Below are 26785 nucleotides of genomic sequence, written 5' to 3'. Positions count from 1 at the left end.
AGCACTAAAATGCTCGGGTACTCGTTATTCGAGACGAACTTTTCCCGATGCTCGAGTGCTCGTCTCGAATAACGAACCCCATTGAAGTCAATGGGAGACTCGAGCATTTTTCAAGGGGACCAAGGCTCTGCACAGGGAAGCTTGGCCAAACACCTGGGAACCTCAGAAAAGGATGGAAACACCACGGAAATGGACAGGAAACAGCAGGGGCAGCATGCATGGATGCCTCTGAGGCTGCATAATCGCACCATTATGCCAAAATTATGGGCAACAGCATGGCCATGACAGAGTGACAGAATGAAGCTAGATAGCATCTAAAACATGCAATAATTGACCCTGACACTATAGGGGACGGCATGCAGAGGCAGCGGCAGCAGGCTAGAGAGTGGCATGGCGACATACCCTAAATGGACTCAGGCTTCAAACCAATGGGTGGCAGAGAGGAACCAAAGGAGGTGAGCAAGAAGCGCTCAAATAATATCGGTACATGATAAAAGTTTGCCAGTATATTTTGTGGATTACACAGCATGGTGGCGACAAAGTTAACATGGAAGCCATGAAAACAACCCAAAATTCTGCCTGACACAGCTCGTTTGATAAGGGGACCATGTATGGAGGCAGTGAACTAGTAGTAGATTAAAGGTGCTGCAGTTAAAACTATGTTAGTTGGATCTTGGCATGGAGCTGGCGCTCCGCTGCCAGGCGAGCTTTCGCCAATCCAAGCCCCTGTCTCTAGGCTACTCCCCAAACAGCACTTCTAAGAACCTTTTGTATAAGATCAAGTGTAGTAGCGTTCTTATAAGTTTGGGATATGGCGGGTGAGGGGAATGTAAACAGATGCGCAAGAAGCGCATGATGCGCATGGAGCTGGCGCTCCGCTGCCAGGCGAGCTTTCGCCAATCCAAGCCCCTGTCTCTAGGCTACTCCCCAAACAGCACTTCTAAGAACCTTTTGTATAAGATCAAGTGTAGTAGCGTTCTTATAAGTTTAGGATATGCCGGGTGAGGGGAATGTAAACAGATGCGCAAGAAGCGCTGAAATAATATTGGTAAATGATAAAAGTTTGCCAGTATATTTTGTGGATAACACAGCAGGGTGGCGACAAAGTTAACAACTTTGATGTGGAATCCATGAAAACAACCCAAATTTCTGCCTGACACACCTCGTTTGATAAAGGGACGATGTATGGAGGCAGCTATATGGACGACTTTTGGAGGTAGCAATGGAGACAACGTGTGGAGGCTGCTATGGAGACAATTTAATTTGGATAGTGCCTGTATGTGGCAGTCCCAAAAAATTTTCAAACCAGAGGAGCAGGTAGGTGGCCCTCCAGTAAAATGGAATAGATTGAGTGCCTGTATGTGGCAGTCCAAAAAAATTTTCAAACCAGAGAAGCAGGTAGGTGGCCCTCCAGAAAAATTGAATAGATTGAGTGCCTGTATGTGGCACTCCCAAAAATTGTTTAAAACAGAGGACCGGGTAGGTGGCCCTCCAGAAAAATTGAATAGATTGAGTGCCTGTATGTGGCACTCCCAAAAATTGTTTAAAACAGAGGACCGGGTAGGTGGCCCTCCAGAAAAATTAAATGCATAAAGTACTATAGCTAGAGCCAGTGGGCCCTGTCAAAAAATAGCCAGTTTCCTCTGCTTTACTGTACAAAGAGGAGGAGAAGGAGGAAAATGAGGAGGAGGAGGAGTGGATCAATTATTCAGGTTGAGCTTCCTTCACCTGGTGGAGATTGGAAATTATGAGAAATCCAGGCTTTATTCATCTTAATAAGCGTCAGCCTGTCAGCGCTGTCAGTCGACAGGCGTGTACGCTTATCGGTGATGATGCCACCAGCTGCACTAAAAACCCTCTCGGACAAGACGCTAGCGGCAGGGCAGGCAAGAACCTCCAAGGCGTACAGCGCCAGTTCGTGCCACATGTCCAGCTTTGAAACCCAGTAGTTGTAGGGAGCTGTGTGATCATTTAGGACGATGGTATGGTCAGCTACGTACCCCCTCACCATCTTTCTGTAAAGATCAGCCCTACTCTGCCGAGACTGGGGACAGGTGACAGTGTCTTGCTGGGGTGACATAAAGCTGGCAAAAGCCTTGTAAAGCGTACCCTTGCCAGTGCTGGACAAGCTGCCTGCTCGCCTACTCTCCCTCGCTACTTGTCCCGCAGAACTACGCACTCTGCCGCTAGCGCTGTCAGAAGGGAAATACTGTTTCAGCTTGTGCACCAGGGCCTGCTGGTATTCATGCATTCTCACACTCCTTTCCTCTGCAGGGATGAGAGTGGAAAGATTTTGCTTGTACCGTGGGTCCAGGAGAGTGAACAATCTGCCATATGCGCCAGAGTACCAACGCGTAAGAATTCACTCCCCTCACTGGCCTGACTGTCCATTTCCTCCTCCTCCAACTCCTCCAACTCCTCTTCTTCTGCCCATACACGCTGAACAGTGAAGGACTCAACAATGGTCCCCTCTTGTGTCTCGCCAACATTCTCCTCCTCTTCCTCCTCATCCTCCTCCACCTCCACCTCCTCCGATATGCGCTGAGAAACAGACCTGAGGGTGCTTTGGCTATCAACAAGGGAATCTTCTTCCCCCGTCTCTTGTGACGAGCGCAAAGCTTCCGACTTCATGCTGATCAGAGAGTTTTTCAACAGGCCAAGCAGCGGGATGGTGAGGCTGATGATGGCGGCATCGCCACTGACCATCTGTGTTGACTCCTCAAAGTTACTCAGCACCTGACAGATATCAGACATCCACGTCCACTCCTCATTGTAGACTTGAGGAAGCTGACTGACCTGACTACCAGTTCTGGTGGAAGTTGACATCTGGCAGTCTACAATCGCTCGGCGCTGCTGGTAAACTCTGGATAACATGGTCAGTGTTGAATTCCACCTCGTGGGCACGTCGCACAACAGTCGGTGAGCGGGCAGTTGGAGGCGGCGCTGCGCTGCCCTGAGAGTGGCAGCATCTGTGCTGGACTTCCTGAAATGCGCACAGATGCGGCGCACCTTCGTGAGCAAATCTGACAGATTGGGGTATGTCTTGAGGAAACGCTGAACTATCAGATTTAACACATGGGCCAGGCATGGCACATGTGTCAGTCTGCCGAGTTGCAGAGCCGCCACCAGGTTACGGCCGTTGTCACACACAACCATGCCTGGCTTCAGGTTCAGCGGTGCCAGCCACAGATCAGTCTGCGCCGTGATGCCCTGTAATAGCTCTTGGGCGGTGTGCCTTTTATCGCCTAGGCTCAGCAGTTTGAGCACCGCCTGCTGTCGCTTAGCGACGGCACTGCTGCTGTGCCTAGAGCTACCGACTGATGGCGCCGTGCCCACGGATGGTAGTTCGGAGGAGGAGGTGGAGGAGGGGTGGGAGGAGGAGGAGGCATAGTAGGCCTGAAACACCTGGACCGAGGTAGGCCCCGCAATCCTCGGCGTCGGCAGTATATGACCAGCCGCAGGGTCAGACTCGCTCCCAGCCTCCACCAAGTTAACCCAATGTGTCGTCAGCGATACATAGTGGCCCTGCCCGGCAGCACTCGTCCACAAGTCCGTGGTCAGGTGGACCTTGTCAGAAACGGCGTTGGTCAGGGCACGGATGATGTTGTCTGACACGTGCTGGTGCAGGGCTGGGACGGCACATCGGGAAAAGTAGTGGCGGCTGGGGACCGAATACCGAGGGGCGGCCGCCGCCATGAGGTTGCGAAAGGCCTCGGTCTCTACTAGCCTATAGGGCAGCATCTCCAGGCTAAGCAATCTGGAGATGTGCACATTAAGGGCTTGGGCGTGCGGGTGGGTTGCACTATATTTGCGTTTCCGCTCCAGCGTCTGGGGTATGGAGAGCTGAACGCTGGTGGATGCTGTGGAGGATCGTGGAGGCGACGATGGGGTTTTTGTGGCAGGGTCCTGGGCAGGGGGCTGACTATCAGCTGACACAGGGGAAGGAGCAGTGGTGTGCACGGCCGGAGGTGAACGGGCTTGTTGCCACTGAGTGGGGTGTTTAGCATTCATATGCCTGCGCATACTGGTGGTAGTTAAGCTAGTAGTGGTGGAACCCCTGCTGAGCCTGGTTTGGCAAATGTTGCACACCACAGTCCGTCGGTCATCCGGTGTTTCCTTAAAGAACCTCCAGACTTCTGAAGATCTAGCCCTCGCCGCAAGAGCCCTCGCCACGGGAGCTTCACTAGTTGACACATTTGGCGCTGATGCACCAGCTCTGGCCCTGCCTCTCCGTCTGGCCCCACCACTGCCTCTTCCAACCTGTTCTGGTCGAGGACTCTCCTCCGTCTCAGAAGCACTGTGTTCACCCGGCCTCTCAACCCAGCTTGGGTCTGTCACCTCATCATCCTCCGATCCCTCAGTCTGCTCCCCCCTCGGACTTCCTGCCCTGACAACAACTTCCCCACTGTCTGACAACCGTGTCTCCTCATCGTCGGACACCTCTTTACACACTTCCACTACGTCAAGAAGGTCATCATCACCCACAGACTGTGACTGGTGGAAAACCTGGGCATCGGAAAATTGCTCAGCAGCAACCGGACAAGTGGTTTGTGACTGTGGGAAGGGTCCAGAAAACAGTTCCTCAGAGTATGCCGGTTCAAATGCCAAATTTTCCTGGGAGGGGGCAGACTGGGGGGGAGGAGGCTGAGGTGCAGGAGCTGGAGGAGTGGCGATTTCGGTGACATGGGTGGACTGCGTGGAAGACTGACTGGTGGTGAACAAATTGCTCGAAGCATTGTCAGCAATCCACGACATCACCTGTTCGCACTGTTCTGGCCTCAACAGTGCTCTACCACGAGTCCCAGTAACTTCAGACATGAACCTAGGGAGTGTAGCTCTGCGGCGTTCCCCTGCTCCCTCATAAGCAGGTGGTGTCTCACCCCGGCCAGGACCACGGCCTCTGACCCCTGCAGTAGTTTGACGCCCACGTCCCCGCCCTCGTCCTCTACCCCTAGCCCTCGGGTTAAACATTTTTAAAATGAGAGTTATAGCTTTAATTTTTTTTTTACTTTTTTTTGTGTTTTTTTTTTTTTTTTGTGTTTTTGAGTTTTTAAAACCAAATGATGCTATCCTATTGCTATGGCTATTTTCTAGCCAAGTATGAAAGCACACTACTATGCCAGATGAGATGACACTGAGTTATTAAACAAAATAAACGTAAAATAAAAAAGGACAAATGGCAGACTGTGCCTAATTGAAATCCAACCCCTACTAAATTTTCCCACTTCGGTCTTTGCAATGGATATGTGCGTCACTAAGCGCAAAACACAGCGGTCGCAAGTCTCACTACAAATTGCTCACAATTGGCTAGTAGATGCACTGCAGCAAGTACAGCCACCAGCAGATCAACCAGAAATCAAATATATAACGCTACTGTAGGCGTAAGCCGTTTGGATTCTCCTATGGCTATTTTCTAGCCAAGTATGAAAGCACACTACTATGCCAGATGAGATGACGCTGAGTTATTAAACAAAATAAACGTAAAATAAAAAAGGACAAATGGCAGACTGTGCCTAATTGAAATCCAACCCCTACTAAATTTTCCCACTTCGGTCTTTGCAATGGATATGTGCGTCACTAAGCGCAAAACACAGCGGTCGCAAGTCTCACTACAAATTGCTCACAATTGGCTAGTAGATGCACTGCAGCAAGTACAGCCACCAGCAGATCAACCAGAAATCAAATATATAACGCTACTGTAGGCGTAAGTAAGCCGTTTGGATTCTCCTATGGCTATTTTGTAGCCAAGTATAAAAGCACACTACTATGCCAGATGAGATGACGCTGAGTTATTAAACAAAATAAACGTAAAATAAAAAAGGACAAATGGCAGACTGTGCCTAATTGAAATCCAACCCCTACTAAATTTTCCCACTTCGGTCTTTGCAATGGATATGTGCGTCACTAAGCGCAAAACACAGCGGTCGCAAGTCTCACTACAAATTGCTCACAATTGGCTAGTAGATGCACTGCAGCAAGTACAGCCACCAGCAGATCAACCAGAAATCAAATATATAACGCTACTGTAGGCGTAAGCCGTTTGGATTCTCCTATGGCTATTTTCTAGCCAAGTATGAAAGCACACTACTATGCCAGATGAGATGACGCTGAGTTATTAAACAAAATAAACGTAAAATAAAAAAGGACAAATGGCAGACTGTGCCTAATTGAAATCCAACCCCTACTAAATTTTCCCACTTCGGTCTTTGCAATGGATATGTGCGTCACTAAGCGCAAAACACAGCGGTCGCAAGTCTCACTACAAATTGCTCACAATTGGCTAGTAGATGCACTGCAGCAAGTACAGCCACCAGCAGATCAACCAGAAATCAAATATATAACGCTACTGTAGGCGTAAGCCATTTGGATTCTCCTATGGCTATTTTCTAGCCAAGTATGAAAGCACACTACTATGCCAGATGAGATGACGCTGAGTTATTAAACAAAATAAACGTAAAATAAAAAAGGACAAATGGCAGACTGTGCCTAATTGAAATCCAACCCCTACTAAATTTTCCCACTTCGGTCTTTGCAATGGATGTGTGCGTCACTAAGCGCAAAACACAGCGGTCGCAAGTCTCACTACAAATTGCTCACAATTGGCTAGTAGATGCACTGCAGCAAGTACAGCCACCAGCAGATCAACCAGAAATCAAATATATAACGCTACTGTAGGCGTAAGCCGTTTGGATTCTCCTATGGCTATTTTCTAGCCAAGTATGAAAGCACACTACTATGCCAGATGAGATGACACTGAGTTATTAAACAAAATAAACGTAAAATAAAAAAGGAAAAATGGCAGACTGTGCCTAATTGAAATCCAACCCCTACTAAATTTTCCCACTTTGGTGTTTGAGGTGGATATGTGTGCCACTAAGAGCTAAACACAACGGTAGCAAGTCCCCCTGCTAATTCCTCACAAAATGGTACTAGATGCAAATAAAAAAAAAAAAAAAGTAGAACGTTATTGTAGCCCTAAGAAGGGCTGTTGGGTTCTTGGAGAATCACTCCTGCCTAACAGTAAGCTAATAGAACACCCTAACGCTTTCCCTGACCAGCAGCAGCTCTCTCCCTAGCGGCATCCAGACACAGAATGATCCGAGCAGCGCGGGCAGCGGCTAGTCTATCCCAGGGTCACCTGATCTGGCCAGCCAACCACTGCTATCGACGTGTAAGGGTACCACGTCATGCTGGGTGGAGTGCAGAGTCTCCTGGCTTGTGATTGGCTCTGTTTCTGGCCGCCAAAAAGCAAAACGGCGGGAGCTGCCATTTTCTCGAGCGGGCGAAGTATTCGTCCGAGCAACGAGCAGTTTCGAGTACGCTAATGCTCGAACGAGCATCAAGCTCGGACGAGCATGTTCGCTCATCTCTAGTCAACATGTAACCTTGTTATAGAATTGTTGTTGCTCATACCTGTTTGTAATATAGTCATTGAGTTTTGTTATTCTTTCCTGTAGATTTGGAGATGTATCACTTTTCTTTATAGCATTCACATACAAGTTTATAAACCAAGTCAAGGAATACTGATACATTGAGTCAATATAAGCCAGGTTTGAGATGACAAAGAATATGGCACTGGAATGGTTAGCAACCTGTGAAGACAAAGTGTCACCAAATTAGCTTTAGTACTGAAATAACTGTCTTAAATAAAATATCAGCAAGTTCTAATGAAACACCAGAAACCTTAGATATCTAATAGCTGGATAACATGTTATTATTTTCCCAGAGATCCTTGATTGTATATGAAGACATCAATATCCCTCTATTTCCCCTCCAGGATGCCTCCTTGGAACACTCTTCTGCAATTAAACTAAACAGCCTGAGAAAACATCTCTTCTCTTTAAAGCTGCCCCTCCTTGCTCCTTTTCCATCAAAGTGATACGAGCTATTCCCACTGCTCCTCTGTCCATATTTCTTACAGTAGAATAAATTATATATTTGTACACCATAAGCTCCTCCATAATTTCACCTTCTCACAAATTACCTCTCGAACCATGCCCAAATTTACTGCTCCCTACGTCTACTTTCTGATGGTTCAAAGACTCCCTCCTGCGAGATGTGGTTTGTTGCGAGGAGGAAAGAGTCAATGAACTTTATCAAACTATTTCCAACTTGAAGTTGAAACACACTAATGACTATACCTCTCCTTTACTCCAACTCTATATCAACAGAAATGGAAGGTGGCCTTCCTATACTGCTTCTGCTATCACCTGGCAGCTGCAGGCACAAGGCCGGTTGATCTTTTCCCTAATCCTTTTTCTACACTGTAGGTCTCGATTGAATCCTAGCTATCTCACTTAACACTCATTTCCCTCTTTTGATAATCTTGTTCTGGCTGCAAATTTTCTTATGCCTTTGGACAACTTCCTTTGTCCCTTGACACCAATCACTGATAATCTGAATTTTCCAAGAGGCCACTAACCCCTCTTCCTCTTTCATTCACTGTAGGACTCCCCTCTCTCATTTTACAATGTCCTTTCTTGAGAACTTGACAAGCTTGCTGAGATACTACTGAGACCTTCCCTCCCACACTCACCACTAGGAATACCTACAATTGTCTAATTTTTACTGATATATAAATATAAATATATATATCAGAGTATTAGTTATATTAGGTATCTGACCCTCTTTCAATCTCTCTGTACAGGCAGCTCCTCTCCGCCCTCTCACTTAATTTCTTTAATTTATAATCTCATGCTCCATACCCAGATTTTGAAAGTTTCATCATATGTGTTAGGTTTATAATCTGAACTACCCTTTTTTCTGAGAACTGTACCAAAGTTCTGCTAAGCTAAATAGACCAACTTTAAAATTTTATTTGATAAAGTACTATAAAATGGAACTAGAGGAGCAAATCTATTCATTAGTTGATAGATTCTGTACAAATCTACAATTTTTAGGTACAGAAGGGAATCCAAATAATTTCTGCTTCATTTTCGATGAATCTTTTAATGTGATGCTGTCATTCATTCCAAAGATTAGGGAGGGGACAGATAGGGAAAATGAAAAAAAATGGTAAAAATGAACAAAACATTTTAGGGCATTTCATGATAAATATGTGTTTTAGAGGACCGGAGGGGTTATATACCAGTTCCATAGACAATAGAGCAACATTGGTTAGGACTGAATAGATATGAACCCAAACTGAACTATTTGAAAAATATGCTGTAAATTCAGTTAATCAAAGCTAGGATAATTCCCTAATCTCTAGCTGGAACATAGCATGAGTGGCACACATGTTAAGCACACAGCGTGTATAGTTTGGAGCACTGATATTTCCATATGCAGTACTTTTTCTGTCTAAGCCTTCATTAGACTGGCTGTCTATATCTCAGGATCTCAGGAGATGAGGGATGATCTCATCAGAGAAAACACTCTCAAATAAAATTAGCATAATTTTAGAAAATTAGATTTTGCAATGTCATTCCAGCAAAGGACTAGAAACTATCAGCTTTGAAAAATGCTTATATATTTAACATTTAAAGCTGGGTTTGCTTTCCACAATACCATTCAAAATAAAGTGATTTGTCAGACTTTCCTAAAATAGTGAAAGATGACATTTTAGACCTGCCTGTGTGCAGGTGGACACTAATGATATTAAAAATTTTATTAATTTACATGTAACAACATTCAAGAAAAAAGCCAGTTTCTGAATTATTCTCAGAATCAAGGGCAATTCTCTTAAAAGCAAACTGCTCAAAATGTATCACATCACATGCATATAATACAAGTAAAAATAGAAGCTTAACAATAGTAATTAATAATGAAGAAACCCCTGCTGAGCATGAAATGAAAACGTGTACACTGGAGCACTCCTGCAATGCAGCCCTCAATGGTTTAAGTATTGAAACACTGAAATAGATAATAGAATATGAACAAAACCATAAAACAGTTTGAGCCTTCCAGGGTAGTAAATAGGAAAAAGAGAAAAGGCCACAAAAAATAGAAACACTAAAATTGCACAGACAGCCATAAGCTATAAGAAAAAAAGACAATACACACAAGGCACCAAACATTCAAGCTGTCGCATTGCATCATATCACATGTGACCCTAAATTATGCAAATAAGCATTCACAGATATGAAAGACAATGTGAATGTTTTTTTATTGAATTTTTAAAATTTAAGATTTTACCAACAATCAACAAAAACAGATGTTAATATTGCAAATTGAAAGATCCATAATTGTATCATGCCCTCATTTGGGGGAGGAGGGATTTGTCACTTCTCATCTATTTTAGGTGTTCTACGTTGGTTGAAAATTACATCTTTATTGAGCACAAATTTCTTATTCTGCCAGGTTTTCATTTTTTAAATTAAATTGTCTACAGCTGATCTGACCTGGCATTTCACCTATTAAGACATACAGACAGTCTTTAACTTTAATTCCTATGTATAGTGTACTAAATTAATTGGTGCTGACCACCTGAAGTTTGGCCTGAGGTTTACCTCTGGTTATTAATCAATATTTCTAACAATGTAAGATGTAACTGCCTTAAAGCCTAACTTTTGTTTCATTTTTCATATTGTGGTGGGCGAGCGCTGTGAACATTTTTCAAACATACTCTACTTTATTGAGAAGTTCAACTTAGACCTGATGGAGATAAATGTATGCTACACCCAGCCCTCAACCTGGAGGGGTTGTGAGAGATCCTCACCGCTCCTCTCTCCATAGGGAGATGTGCAGCCATGGCATATTTCCGGGGAAAGATAGAGCATGCTCTATTTTTTTTCTGGCAGCGGCATGGTGACACATGTGTGTGCTCACTGGTATGCTTTTCTTACAGCTAGTATACAGCTGCCAGAAACCTTGGGGGCCTTACTTTGTAAAAAAAACAGGCTACGAAGTCCCCCTTAGTTACTGCTTTTATCCCTTAATTTAGAAGTTTTCATTCGTGCTGTTTTAGGTGCTAAGACCACCCTTGCAATTAGCTGAATTTTGTCATCTTAAAGCAAACCTGACACCGCATCTTTCAAAACTACTGCTAGTGGCAGGTTACTATAGAGCCATAGGGGGATATTTATCATACGATGGCGCTTGTGCCTTTTGATGTGTCCGGCGGGATAGAAATAAAAGTATGTGAAAAATCACTGGCTGCAGTGAGCGCGCAGGTCCACAAGGCCACCTTCACACCCCTTCACGCTCCATTGGCGTGAAGTTGGCGGATTTGGCTAAATAATCTCAAGTGCTAGCAATAAGCTAGCATTTGATTATTTCAGGGCTTCTACACCACTGATGTGGTGTAGAGGCCCTGATAGATATGCCCCACAGTAACTATCTGACATGTGAAGCTGGCATCCCGATTATAATTTTATATGAGCATTTTAACCACATGTTTTGTGAGTATTTTTACATTAAAATTTCAATTGCTAAGAACGTACTACGGTGAACTATAGTGATCTACTGTGGTGAATAGTGGCAACTAAGCAGGATAAAAAGGCAAAAGAACTGGTATGAAAAGTGACCTATTCCTATTGGAGGATCTACAGGATTGTGCTAGTTTGTGGAGAGCAGTACATCAAAAGGAAGCGTGTGGAACATAATACCAAAAGGAAAAAGAAGGAAAAAGTTGGAGCTCCGGTCAGAATAATTTTTCTTTATGTTTTAAGTTTGGACTTTTTGAGGATCGGTCCTTGAGTATTTGCAGCTCCAAGGAGTTGAAGTGTGTGACACAGTTTAATAAGATTAACTATCTGATCCCCTTCTTTTAGCTATTGTTTCCCTCATATCCTAACAAAATCAGAGTCTTAAACTTTCCTGATATATATTCATCTTTATAGCGAGTCAAGGGGAGTGGCCTAATATATTGTGTCCAGGGTGACATCATCACAGGTCCTTTAACCTCTTAACATTGACAGACTGTACCCCATGCACATATCTGATCACATAAAAAATCACAGCGTACTTTAATGGACTTCTATTCCTCTCCTTGCAGGCTGATGTGATGTCATGTGATATGATTTTCTTTGATTTCATGAGATTTATGCTTGGTGTACAGTTTTATAATGTTAGAAGGCTAAAGGACCTTAAACGATGTCACCCTGGTCACATGACATTGCTGCTGCATGCAGAGATAGCAGGGGGAGGAACTGCTGGAATAAGCCCGAGGAGGCCACACCCACCTTGACTCGCTATAGAAATGCTTGGACACCAGGTAAAATAATAAAGTTGAATATATGGGAATCTGAGGGGGAACATATTTTAGCTAAAAGAAGGTGTCAGTTACTGGGGCTCTATGGTAAACCACCACTAGCTGCATTTGTGAATAAGTGATTGCATCTATTCTTTTGGCAAATTTGGGGATCTCAACACTGTGTTACTTTTCAACAAAAATTGAAGTAAGTATTACAGGAAAAAATGGTACTTTCTGAACTTTCAATAGATTAAAACGCTCTTCCTTAATTAAGGAAAAATGTGCTGTGATTGGTTGCAATATGGTGTTATGGTTTTCCCCCTATATTTTTTGCTTGATTACTGTTGTGCAAGTGCTATATTTTGTATTTAGAGGCTTTGAAAAAATACAATAGGACTGAAATGGTGCAAAATGTACATACTGGTCTGTAGCCATCTCTGGTTTCATCAATTTGTTTCTCTGTTTTTGCTGTTATTTCTTGTTTCTCCTGGATCTCCTGGGATAACTTTTTGCTTGAGGAAAGAATGTCAATAGCTCTCTCGTCCTCCAAGATGTTTCCTTGTGACAGAGATAATACTTCCAAAATCTGATCTTCTATCTCTTTCAACTGTTTCCTATGAAAGAAATGTGATTTATATTAAGAATCATGGAAATAGTGCATGAAGGATTCCAGCACAGTCTAGGCAGCTATTTCTGTCTATTTGCTGTGTGACATATTCCCAAGTAGACCCTTGCTGTAATTTAATTGTCATAGATTCCTAAGCATGTCAAATTTCAGCTCAACTGCTTACAAATTTTGCCTCAAGTGAATTATTTTATAATAGACTCTAGAAGGAATTCATCAGTGTTTGACGGATTTAGTTCTTTACCTAGACTTAAGATTCTTAGACATATAAAACCAATAAATACGTAAAAACCTGCAAACAATGATCATAGATTCCCTTTGCTAAGATCATAGTTACATTTATTTCTCATTGTTGTTTACTTCATCAACACTAATCACTTAAATCTCATATGGGAAATGTAATATCAAACCTTCCGCAAAAATAAAAAGGTGTAGTTTCCTGCAGTATTGGGACCATCCTTTACTCCAGCAAAATATGAGAGTTTAGTGGAAAAGGGAAAGACAATTGAGGGGAAGAGAATGACATATTAAAATCCACAAAACTCCCTTGGCCAAAACTCCTCAAGTGACCAAGTGGCCTAAGTAGGAAGAGTTCTACCATGGTAGGACAGGTTGATGAGGTCTGGGAGTAGGGTTGGTCCGATGCTGGAGATATGGTTTGGATATTCGTTTTCCTTTTTATTTTAACCACTAGGTTTATCTCTTGGAATATAAGACGGTTGAAAGACCGCCTGAAATGTTGCATTATTTTTGACTATATTACTAAACAACTGCCTGCAATTGTAATGTTGCTGGAGACACACCTCGATAAAGATTCACTGGCTCTGATAGATAGGAGATGGGCCAGCCAAGTGTATAACTCAGTTTTCTCTTCATTTTCTAGAGGAGTCTCAATACTGGTTCACAGGTCAGTTGGTTTTCAAGTTTTGGATGCCCTTTGTGACTCAGAAGGGAGATATGTTTTTTAGTTTGGTATACTAGAGGGCACTAAATGCATTGTGGCCGGTGTTTATATACCACCTCCTTTTAGATATGAGGTTTTGCTAAGAATGTTGCGGTTCTTGGAGAAGGTGGGTGATTGCCTCGTACTGTTTCTCGGCAACTTCAATTCCGTTATGTCGGATAAGAAGGATCGTCTAGGGAAAAGAAATCATGCAAGCGTAGGTGTGTTGGACACCCCCTTTTCTAGGTCCTGCCAGGAAGTAGGTTGGAGAGACGTGTGGAGGTCCTTAAATGGGGAATTGTCTGTATTCTCTTGCTATAATCGTTCTTATAATTCCTTTTCTAGGATTGATCTGGCTCTTGCCAATGATCATGCTATTGACTGGGTGGGGAAAATCCGATACGATAATCGCTCGATTTCCAACCATTCCCCCATTGGTCCTTGAACTGTCTGGTTCGACTAAACCTGCTCTTAGGTTCTGGAAACTTAATGCGCAGTGGTTGTCCCTTTTAACGGATGAGGATAAAATTAAGAAAGAGCTCTGTTGTTTCATTGCTGCTAATAGAACCTCTGAGAATCCTGGACTAATGTGGGATGCGATGAAATCTTTCTTAAGAGGGATACTAAACTCAGAAATTATATTTCTGCGTAAACAGTGGGCCAGACAGGAGAGGACTTTAAAAGAGGAAGTAAAAAAAAGATAAAGGGCTTTTCAGGAGAATAGATCCCGAGACTCTCATGATAGCTTTAATAAGGCACAAGAGGAGTATAATAGATTTATTGTTAAGTCACATTGTGAGGGTGGTTCCCCTTCAAAAAGGCTTTTACAGAAAGTTAAAAAACAACAGGAGTCAAATAGAATTTCTTCGATTAAAAATAGCTTTGGGGAAACAACTTGCAATGCACAGGAGATTAGGGGTATTTTCCTACAGTTTTTTCAAAATATCTACTCCTTGGATTTGGAGGCGTCAGTAGAGGATATAAGTCACTACCTAGATAATATCCAATTTCCACGTTTACAGGCGGATAATATAGATATGCTATCCTGTCCAATATCTATTACAGAGCTTGAGGAGTCTCTCTCATCCTCCAGGCGTAACTCTTCACCGGACGGGTTACCATAAGAAATTTATAGCAGATTTGGTGCTATTCTTCTTCCCCTTATGGTGGAATACTATCGTCCGATTTCTCTTCTCAACGCTGATGCTAAATTGGTGGCCAAATTGTTGTCAAATAGATTAAAGGAATATGCACCAGTACTTATACATGAAGACCAATGTGGTTTTGTGGCTAAACTGATATAAGACGGTTGTTCACGGGCCTACAGTTGGGCCGGGGGGATTCACGCTCCATCCTATCACTGGATGCCTCCAAGGCCTTTGATAGGGTGCAGTGGGACTTCCTCTGGGAGGTGTTGTATAGATTTGGGCTAGGTAGCAGATTCGTGGACTGGGTCAGACTTTTCTACCAGGCCCCTAGGGTCTGTATTAGAGTGAATGGTGACTATTCCCCTTTTTTTACTCTGTCTAGGGGCACCAGGCAGGGGTGCCCCCTGTCTCCGTTGTTATTTGCATTTTTTATAGAACCATTGGCATTAAAGCTTAGGGCTGACAAGGAGATATGAGGTGGAGGCTCTGCCGGACCCACGGACAAGATTATGTTATATGCTGACAATGTCCTCCTCTGTCTTAAACATTCTGAGACATCTGTGCCAAAAGCCCTGAAGGTTATTATGGAATTTGGTAAGTTTTCAGACTTTCAGATTAATGCCCATAAATCTATTCTGGCCCCCCTTGATAGCAACTCACAGCTTAATTTGGAGCAGTTAGATTTGAAGATTTCATCTTCATGTGATTATCTAGGCCTAAAGATCAATCCAAATGTGGATGACTATATTGCTTTGAATCTGGCTCCCTTGCTAACAAAATTGAAACTCAAGGTGAATACCTGGAATTCGCTCCCACTGAATCGCGCAGAAAGGGTAGTCCTTATCAAGAGTATAGTGTTGCCTCAAATTTTGTATGTTCTATGCAACTCTCCTTGTTGGATAGGCAAGAAATGGTTTGGTTTTATTCGTGCTATTATCAATAAACTACTCTGGGGAAGGAAAAAGGTCCGTATCAAACAGGAAGCGTTGATGATAGATAAGGAAAGGGGTGGCCTATCACTCCCTTCCTTCTACCACTATTTTTTGGCGGCGCAGATTCAGTACATCTTGGAAAATAGATCTTCAACTATATTCCAGGCGATCATTTCTCGGGTGGGGCGAAGATTTGATTCTATGCTCACCCTATTGGAGTCTGGGCAACTGAAGTGTCGTAGATTAAGAATACTTCCACTAGTGAATTTATTGGAGAATACCTGGAGTTTATATGGGATTAAGGGGGGTTTTAAATTTACTCCCCTATGGGGCAACCTTAACTTGTCAGAGTATAAAATGGAGGATGTCAGGGTTTGGGAAAAAAAAAAGGGATTATTTCTTTGGATCATCTGGGTGAACAAGGGGCGTTACCCTCTTTTCAGTTTTGGGTTACTAAGGGGATTCTGGACGATAAGGACTTTTTAAGGTACTGTCAAATTGCACATGCATTTAGGAAAGAAATGCATAACGATAGGTTTATGACACACAAGGGTGGTAACTACACTGAAATTTTAGATTTAGATCTGACTTCACTTAATTAGTCCAGGATTTATCGCTTGCTCAGGATTGGCATCGATCAGAATTTTAGCCATATAAGCCAAGCGAAATGGATAAATCAGGTCAGTTTGATCACTGAAGCACAAAGGCGAGATATTTATAAGAACATTGTTAGATCTTCTATTAATCTAAATCACAGATGCACACAACTTAATATTTTATACAGAATTTATTTTTCACCATATTTAATGTTTAAAATAGGGTTAAGTGAAAATTGTAAATTGTAGGAGGTGCAAAAGATCACGAGCCGACGTCCTCCACGTTCTTTGGGACTGCCCGAAGATTAATTCATTTAGGGATGAGATCTTTACGATAATAGAGAATCAGCTCCAATGTTCCCTGACGCAAGTGGCCACTTTTGGTGTACTAGGTTTGCTCCCGACTCTCTTGGTTTCTAGATCAAAAAGTGACTTGGCCTTGAAGCTTATCCTCCTCGCGAGACTAGTATTAGTCAAACATTGGAAGGATGATAAATCTCCATCAGTGAAGGAATGGAGCAATTTATTTGCCCGTACAAAATCTTATGAATGTGCGTATGAGAAACGCTATAGAAAGGGTAATAGATTTAGCGGTATATGGGATCATTTGAAATTATAATTAGGTAATCCTAATCTGGTTAGCCCAGCAGAAAAGAAGATAAATGACAGACAGATAATATAGGGATGGTTTTTCTTTTTGTTTTTTTTTGTTTTTTCCCCCAATATCTCCAGCACGGGCAGAGGGTGGTAGGGAGGGGTTGGGGTGGTGTTGTGGGGAGCTTTGTTATGTTGTGTTATTGCTCAATTGCTCTATTGCTCTAGAAGCTCTTAATTTTATGGAGCACTTACATGATGTTCCTATATTACGGGCACTTTTAGCTCCCCTTTATGTAATATATATTTAATTTATGTAATGTGCATTTTGTATAATTAAAAAAAAAAAAGAATAGATTGTAGAGGAAAAAGTTGAAGACCAACTTGTAAAGAGTTACAGTAGTCGAGATGAGAATGAATCAGAGTAACAATTAGAGTTTTAGAGGCAAGACTCAATTTTAATATTACTTAGGTCTGTCCCAACCCCAATTATAATACTTGTCTCTTTGTTTTAATGGTTGTAGCATTAAGGACCCACATTCTTTTGAAGTTGTCTCTATTCAGAGCACATATAAAATTCTGAAAAGTTCATAAAACTGGATGGTTCACTGTTCCTGAGCTAGCAATTATTAATTTAATAATGGAGGGAAATCTTCAGCAAAGGTTAGATTTAAAAATGGGATTATTGGAAGTCTGTGTATTTATCAGTGTTAGGCAGCTGTATTTGAAGAGATAGTACAACAGATCCATTTTCTTGTCTCTTACTTTTGCACATTAAATGTATATAAGGTTTTCATTTTATTCAATTTTTTTCTCTTTATCTCAGCTACTAAAATAAAAAATATGTTGTTAAGCTTGATTAAAATTAAACGGTTTTCATCAGAAGATAATTTACGTGAAATGTCTGGCTGTTTCCAGACCAGACATGCTACTTAGAATTTATGAAAATTCTGTTAGATGTGGGCATATTTATGCATAACTTTTGATACTATACCATATGCACTTTGCCATATGTCATCTAATGTTTCAGATTTTTCTTTAGTCTGCTAATGTTTTAATAAAACCACAGACCATGAAATGTTATGAAGCAATTAAAATGATTCTTTTTGTGATTCAGTTCTATTTGTCTTGTCTAGCAAATAATTTATTGCTTTGCATTGTTATTTCTTTCATAAATATCTATGAATACAAAGTTTTTAAAAAAACTTTTGGTCTGCACAAAACATAAACATGTGCTATACACAAAAAATGTAGGGATATTTGGCCTGTGGGTAAAATTTCAGGATTGATACATTGCACTCTAATCTTTATAGGAAATCATAACATGCAAGTCCAACTGACCAATGTCTCATTATTAGAGATAGGCGAATCGATTCTAACAAAGGGGAATTCATTTAAAATTTCAGGAAAACGTTGGTTCTGCACGAATCCGAAGTTTACAGTGATTTGTGGGAAAGATTTTTCCCCCTTTATTAGCAAAATGGCAGCAAGCACAACGTGTTACGTGGGGCAGAGAACTCTGGGAAGAAGAAAGGAACACCCTCGATCACATCTGTGGACATGTAAGCCAATCAGTGACCGGCATTCTTATGTGATGTCACAGCCCTATAAAAACAGATGGCCATTTGCAATCCCGACAATTCACACTGCATGTGCTGTCTCTAGCGTCTAGCAGCTTGTACTCAGTAGCTGATGGAGTGATTTTTGCTCAAAGTCCAGGGTGTCCGTTTTGGGGATCTGTATACCCCAAATTCCAATTCTTTTTTGTTGCTAAAATAGAAATCCATGTCAAATCAACATAGTTGCTGGAGTGCTTTTTTCTCAAAGTCTATGGTGTCGGTTTTTGGGGTTCTGTGTTCCCCAAATTTCAATTCTATTTTGTTGCTTAAGTTGATATCAATAAATCAGTGTCAAATCATCATAGTTGATATGTCAGACAGACAGGTGGAGCAGGCACAGGTCGCAGCACAGTAAGGGGAGGTCGCAGCAGGGGCGACTCTGTCATCTAGATCAACAACCCAAAGGATCTCGATTGGTTGATGAGGTCATCCACTTCGTCCCAAATGACATCTGACAACCCCATCCAAGAGTCCGTGGGTTGATACAACCCTTAGTTGGCATGGCCCAGGAGCAGGTGAGTGGCCCTCACCTGTCCTCAACCAGCCTATGTATTGTTCATTTCCCTCAGCCAGAGAACTACTAGGTTGGCTGGGCTCAGCACCACTATACAGCGAGGACAAACTCTTTGAGGACAGTCAGCAGCTGCTTGGCAGTGAAGAGGAGGGGCAGACATCCACTGCTTCGTGCAGTAGGAAGGAAATTAGGGATTTGGAGAGTGGCACGGGAGGTTATGTTTCACTTGCAAGTAGTCAGGCTGTGCATACGGAGACCGTTGAGGAGAATAGCAGTGACACTTGGTATCCGGGTGAAGCAAGGGCTTCATCATCATCGTCGGGAGAAGAGGGTGTCAGCTTGCGCATCAGGCAGCAAAGCAGGCAGCAAATCGCTGCCTTGCCAGAGAGTCAGCAGGGTGGAAGCAGTGCGAGGACGGTAGCCAAACGGCCGCTGAGTGCAGAACCCACTTCGCAGGTCCAGGGGCTCAGCAAGGCAGTGGCGTTAGTAGTCACTCCATGCAGAGTGTTGGTGGTAAAATCACCAACTCGGTGGTGTGGCAGTTTTTTGTTAAGACACGAGAGGAGCCAAGCCTGTGTATATGTAGAATCTGTGGGCAGAAAGTGAAGCGTGGCCAGGGAGCAAACTTTGGCATGGCTCTGTGTTAACATATGCAGCGTCAACATCCAATGGCCTCGGAGAAACCTGTCTCAGATGTGGTGGTCCATCCTGCCACTGCAGCAACAGCAGCAGCGCCTAATGCCACACATGTTATTTCAGCCAGTCAAGGCTCCAGCACCTCTGCCGAAGGGAGCTGTTTTTCTTTGACATCATCTCCCTCGCTATGCATTGCGCCAGCAGTCATTGAACAAGGCGATTACAAAGAGACAACTGTAGGTACCCAGCCATCCGAAGGTGCAGAAGCTGATCATGCTCCTGTCCAAGTTGTTATGTCCTTTACGGCCCACTCGGTGAATGTGCTTCTTGCCCAGCCACCCCAACAACTAGAACAGGAGACGCCGCTTTCTCGTCCACGTTGTCAAAGTTCTGCACCTGCGCCAATGTCCGCCTCCTTCTCCACTAGCACCTCCGCCTCCACAAGTCTAAGTGCTTCTCCATCATACCACATGTACAGGGCATAGCTGTTTCACACAGTTCTACACCTGGTTTTCCTGGGAGAACTAAGTCACACAGGGGAGGAACTGCTCTGCGTCAAGCAAGAAGAAATCAATGTGTGGCTTTCTCCGCAATAACTGCAATGGGAGGAACATGGTGTCCGTGCTGCACTGAAGAGCGATGGTACATGCTGGTCAGGGCACTGGAGAAGTGGTAAGTACATCTCATGGCCACATGAGTCCAGTGGGGACTGAACTGGAGGAGGAGCAGGAGCTCAAGCAGAGTCTCTTGAAATTAGTGGTTTTCTTCTCAGGTGACAGGAGAGAAGGAGCAGGAGCATCCAGAGGAGGTAGAAGATGAGGCAGATGACCCAGAAGCACCATGGCAGTATACTGGGGAGATGGAGTCCCTTAGAGTCACTTGCGCAGATGGCGCGCAGCATGCTGCTTTGCCTAACTAGTGACAGTCGAATAGTCAACATCCGGCATAGGGATGACTTCTGACTCTAAACCCTCTTGGACCCTCACTACTGGTCCAAAATGGGTGCATATTTCCAGCTGCAGGGAGGAACAACTGGCGTACTATAGAGATATACTGTGAGAACAGTTGGCCGCTGCCTATGTGCCCCATTTGCCATCCTCTGTCAGGTCTGACCAGGGGATTCCTTGCAGTCATCGCTCACGTACTACTGCCACAGCTGCTGTGGGGAGATGGGGGGGGGGGTAGGAGAAGTAGCAGCTCCATCAGCAGCATCTTAAGTCTGGAGTCCTTAATGAGCAGCTTCCTTCAACCGCCTAGTGAGGAGGGTAGCTGCCACCAGCAGCAGCAGGACATGGAGCAGACCCTGCGGCCTATTTGGACAGCACTCTACCACCCCAGGCAGCGGATCCCCTGGACTACTGGGCAGCCAAACTTTATGTGTGGCTGCAACTTGCAGAGTTTGCAGTAGAGAAGCTGTCTTTTCCGGCCAGTAGTGTGGCATCAGAGTGTTCAGTGTGGCGGGGAGCCATCGTTACCCCAACAAGAACCCACTTGTCCACCCATATTGTGGAACGACTGAACTTTTTCAAGATGAATCAGGCGTGGATCGGCCAGGATTTCAACACACCAACGCCTTATGCATCAGATTAGATCAGCCATGACGCCTCCTGCTGCTGCTGCCGGCACCTCCACACTCCATGTTTCAGCCACCACCAGAATTTGTCATTGTGCCACTCTCTGGCCTAATGCTGCTGCTACTCCTGCCAATCACCTACACACACTGTGATTGTGCCACTCTATGACCTCCTGCTGTTGCCTCCATCTCCAAAATAATTTTGTGGAATAGTATGTGGAGTACTTCGATTGTATGTATTATTAGGTGTGGTGGTCTAGGACGGGGGAACCTCCATTTCTCCCATATTACCGCATTCTATGAACAGTGTCCAATATAATGACCACACGAGCAATTAAGCAAAATAGATACTTTTACTTCAAAAACTTCAACATATACACTCTAAATTCAAAGCGTTAGTCTGTCCCACAGTTGGTGATACCATAGTGAATTAAACTTATCCAAGTTCAGCTTGTATAGATGGTGATGACTGGGATCATAGGAGTCTATTGACGTTCTAATATATTGTAAACCATTATTTCATCCTTCCGCATACATTCATATTGAAAAAATTTAACTTAGACACACATTTAGTTAGATCCTAGGGCAGAGACACTGACTCCTTAGACGCCGAGCAACGGTCTAGTGAGCGCCATGTTTGCTGTGACGTTTCGAGGGACACGCCCCCTTCCTCAGACATGACACGCTCTCCACCGTTCACGTAATTTATAGTCACCGAAACCGGAACCTCTTATACATATACCTTAATATATATAAACAATTAAAAACATTACATACATAATATCTTATACACAGCTTAACTATCCTTCGATGTCAACCTTTTAGTGTTTCTCTTAAAGAAAGATATTAAAATTACAATCTTCGTTTAACCCCTTCGGGCTCTTTGTCTCCAATTTACAGATCCAATAAACCTCTCTTTGTAAAAGGCGTTTCCTTATTTGTTCTCTATCACATCCGAATACCTCTTCTAAAACCATCCATCTCAGCTCTGATACCTGGTGCCTACATTCTTTAAAATGTCGCGCAACTGTAGTTTCCCCATATTTTTTCTTTTCTAATGTTCCTTTCGAATTAGCTGTTTCTATTTCTTGTTTCCCATACATTCTGATAGCTGACCTGTGTTCATTTAATCGAATTTTAATTTGCCTCGAAGTTTGCCCTACGTACATTTTACCACATGGGCATTTTAATACATAAATCAAATTTTTACTATTGCATGAATGCCAGCCTTTAATTTCTATGTTTGTGCCATATAGGGGATGTGATAATTTTTCACCTTTAACCCCTTCCCGACGCGCGCCGTACTAGTACGGCGCGCGCCGGGTCCCGGTGCATGGAGAGGGCTCGCGGGCCGAGCCCTCTCCATAGCCGGTAAGTCTTTGCTGCATATTGCAGCAAAGGCTTACCGGTAACACCCGCGATCGGTGCTAGCACCGATCGCGGGTGTTCTCACCTCGATCGCCGCCGGCAATGCTGCCGGCGGCTTCAAAGAGATGGTGCCGCATGGGCGCCGCCATCTTGTTGTGGATCGCTGCTCCCCGATGACGTCACGGGGAGCGGCGATCCGTCGCCATGGTAACCTCGGGTGTTCCGAATACCCGAGGCTACTTCGTTTTAACCCATGCATTACAATGTGCTAATTGCACATTGTAATGCATGGGGAGTAAAATCCACATATGCTGCCATACTGTAGTATGGCAGTATATGATAGGATCGATCAGACTACCTAGGGTTAGAGTACCCTAGGGAGTCTGAAAAATAGTAAAAGTAAAAATAAAAAAAAGTTTAAAAAAAAAAATTATAATAAAAAAACCTAAAAATTCAAATCACCCCCCTTTCCCTAGAACTGATATAAAAATAAATAAACAGTAAAGATCATAAACACATTAGGTATCGCCGCGTCCGAAAATTCCCGATCTATCAAAATATGATAATGTTTTTTCACTATGTTTAACCCCGTAACGGAAAATAGCATCCAAAGTCGAAAATGGCATTTTTTTGCCATTTTGAAAAATATAAAAAAATTAATAAAAAGTGATCAAAAGGTCACACAGTCCAAAAAATTATAGTAATGAAAATGCCATCAAAATTCGCAAAAAATGACACTATCCATAGCTCCGTACACCAAAGTATGAAAAAGTTATTGGCCCCAGAAGATGGCAAAATAAAAAAAAAATATTTTGTACAGGAGGTTTTAATTTTTTTAAATGTATGAAAACATTATAAAACCTATACAAATTTGGTATTCACATGATCGTACCGACCCAAAGAATAAAGTAGACATGTCATTTGGGACGCAGAGTGAAAGCTGTAAAATCCAAGCCCACAAGAAAACGTCACAAATGTGGTTTTTCACCATTTTCACTGCATTTGGAATTTTTTTCCCGCTTCCCAGTACACGCCATAGAATATTAAATACCGTCACTATGAAGTCCAATTTGTTACGCAGAAAATAAGCCATAACACAGCTCTTTATGTGGAAAAATAAAAAAGTTATAGATTTTTGAAGTTGGTGAGTGAAAAATGGAAGTGAAAAAACTAAAAAAGGCCAAGTCGTTAAGGGGTTAATGATAGAATTGCAATTTTGGCATGACAAGCATGCATGAGTTCCATTTCTTCTGGCTTGTAAAAACTGTTGTCTGTTCTGTTTATTTTTATTAATGTCTGCTCGCATTAGATGATTAGCAAGTGATTTACCTTTTTTGTAAACAAATCTAGGTTTACACTTAAATAGTTGTCCATATTGTGAATCGTATTTTAACATATTCCAATGTTTAAGAATAGTTTTTTTAATCAAAAAAGAATGGTTATCATATGTGGATATGAATAGATGGCCTCTATCTTTTTTCTGATTAACATTAATTTGTCTAAGTTTTTTCCAGTCTTCCTGTGCTACTTGTTCTCTTACTTTAACCCCTTCCCGCACCCTGACGTGATTCTACGTCATAGGATGCGGGTAGTTCCCGCACCTTGACGTAGAATCACGTCATGGCGATCGCCCGAGCTCAGAAGCTGAGCCCTTGCGATCGCCGCGGGATCCCAGCGGTACGCGGTAGCTGGGATCCCGCAGTAACAGCCGGGATCGCGACTATCGCGATCCCGACTGTTTAACCCTATAGACGCCGCGGTCATAGTGACCGCGGCATCTATGGTGTATTGGCGCGACGATCGGCACCCTCCGTGCAGGGCACGGAGGTGCCGATCGTTGCCATGGCAACCTAGAGGCACGATCAGGTCCCCTGGGCTGCCTATGGCAGCTGCCTGCTAGGATCGTGCACTGTGCACGATCTAACAGTGCAGCTGTCAGCCTATGCAGAATGCATAGGCTGACTATGTCATATGCTGCAATACATTAGTATTGCAGCATATTACAATGAACAAGTGATCAAATGATCACTTGTTCATGTCCCACCCTGGGACAAAATAAAACAGTAAAAAAAAAGTTTTAAAAAAAGGTGCAACTAAAAAAAAATTATTTAAAAAGAATAAAAGTCCCCTTAAGTCCCGTCCCATGCAGTAATCATATAAAACATAAAAAAAGTGAAAATCACCAAAAAAACCACAACATATTGGGTATCACAATGTCCGTAACAACCCGTCAAATAAAATAAAATGGTCACTGAACCCGTACGGTGAACGCCGTAAAAAAAAACACAAAAAAACCTCACAAAAATTATTAAATTTTCACAACTGACCGCATAAAAAGTGCATAAAAAGTGATCAAAAAGTAAAATGTACCCCAACATGATACCAAGAATAAGTACAGCTTGTCCCGCAAAAAATAAGCTCTAAACCAGCGCTGTAAACAAAAAAATATAAATGTTCTGCCCATTGTTACATGGCGATACAAAAACAAGTAAATGTCTCACAAAATGAGTTCTATATTCTGCAAAACAAGTTCACCATAAAAAAGCCATGTAAATGGGGTATCGCCGTAATCGTGATGACCCATAGAATAAAGATAACACATTATTTTTATGGTACGGTGAATGTCCGAGGAAAAAAATGCTAAAAACCATAAACAAGAATCAATGATTTTTTTAACCATCACCAAGAAAGAGTTAATAAAATCTGATTATTGGCTATTGAGCCCCCCTGTAAATGATGTACCTGAAAAGTGGATCTCATCCACAAAAAAATAATCCCCCATATGTCCAAATTACAAAAAAATAAACATTTTATAGCCTGTAAGATGTGACGTTGCAGATCTGCTCTGAATGGCGCCTCCTTCCGTTCTATGCCCGGCCGTGCGCCCATACAGCAGTCACCACCACATATGGGGCATCCCCTGACTCGGGAGACGTTGGGTATCAAACTTTGTGGAGTTTTTTGTAATTTAATACATTGTGACGGTTTAATTTTTGGCCAAAATTAATATATTGTCTAAAAAAAATGACAGCTTGCAAATTAGACCTCCATTTTGTTTTAACCACTGTGAAGCATCTAAAGGGTTAACATACTTCTTAAAGTTGATTTTTTACACATTGAGGGGTGTAGTTTCTAAAATGGCATGATTTATGGGGGTTTACTGCTGTTTAGGTCTCTCAGAGTCAGTTAAAGCTGAGGAGGTGCCTCTAAATAAGGGTTTTGGCGTTTTTCATAAAAATGAGAAAAATTGCTCCCAAAATTCTGAACCTCCTAACAACCTAGAAAAGAGAGAAGATGCATAAAACCCTGTGCCGATATAAAGCAGACATTCGGGAAATGTTAGTTATAAAGTTACTTGGGTGCTATGACTATCTGCCTGAAAAGCAGAACATTTTGAACTATGAAAATGAAGAATTTTTAGAAATTTTTGCCAAATTTAAGTTTTTTTCATAACTTAACACAAAAGATATCATCAAAATTTGAATATTACTTTGAAGTACAATGTGTGACGGTAAAACAATCTCAAAATCCCCTGGATATGTTAAAGTGTCAAAAAGTTATAACCTCCTATAATGACACAGGGCAAATTTTAAAAATCAGGCCTGGTCCTAAAGGTCTAAAATGGCATAGACACGAAGGGGTTAATAAGTTCTTTCCTACTGTATCCCTTTTCCACAAATTTTTCCATCATTTTTTTTACTATGTATCTCGTATTCTGTGTCGTCATTACAGATACGGCGCGTTCTTAAAAATTGACCCTTAGGGATCCCTCTAAAGGTTCCTGGATGGTGGAAGCTCGATCTGTTTAAAAGGTTATTTTTATCTGTTGGTTTTGAATACAATGTGGTAACAAGTTTACCTTCTTTCAATATTACAATGACATCAAGATATTGAATATTAGTGGAACTATATTCAGCCGATAATTCTATCAATGGATGACATTGGTTGAGATATTGTACCCATTCTTTTAGTTCCGACTCCGTACCCCCCCACGCCACAAACACGTCGTCCACATAGCGCAGCCAGAGGACGACGTGTCTGCCGAGTGGGTGTGTGAACAGGGTCTTATCCTCAAAAGTTGACATAAAAATATTAGCAAAACTA

The 26785-nt window shown here is 42.6% G+C and overlaps 1 protein-coding gene across 3 annotated transcripts in view; it reads right to left on the bottom strand.

Annotated features, from left to right (window-relative positions):
• LOC140126705 (dynein axonemal heavy chain 3-like) overlaps nucleotides 1–26785 on the bottom strand; it is an 883215-nt gene that overhangs the window by 114927 nt on the left and 741503 nt on the right. For all 3 annotated transcript variants that reach the window (XM_072146467.1, XM_072146468.1, XM_072146466.1), the window contains exons 64-65: nucleotides 12555–12747; nucleotides 7414–7592 (exon numbers count right to left, since the gene is read on the bottom strand). In XM_072146467.1, coding sequence (XP_072002568.1) covers nucleotides 7414–7592; nucleotides 12555–12747 — 372 coding nt within the window. The remainder of the gene's footprint in view (nucleotides 1–7413; nucleotides 7593–12554; nucleotides 12748–26785) is intronic.

This window comes from Engystomops pustulosus, chromosome 4, assembly GCF_040894005.1.
Source record: "Engystomops pustulosus chromosome 4, aEngPut4.maternal, whole genome shotgun sequence".
NCBI classification, from domain to species: Eukaryota; Metazoa; Chordata; class Amphibia; order Anura; family Leptodactylidae; genus Engystomops; species Engystomops pustulosus.
The sequence above is the reverse complement of the archived record's forward strand: the minus strand, read 5'-3'. Positions and strand labels throughout refer to the sequence as shown.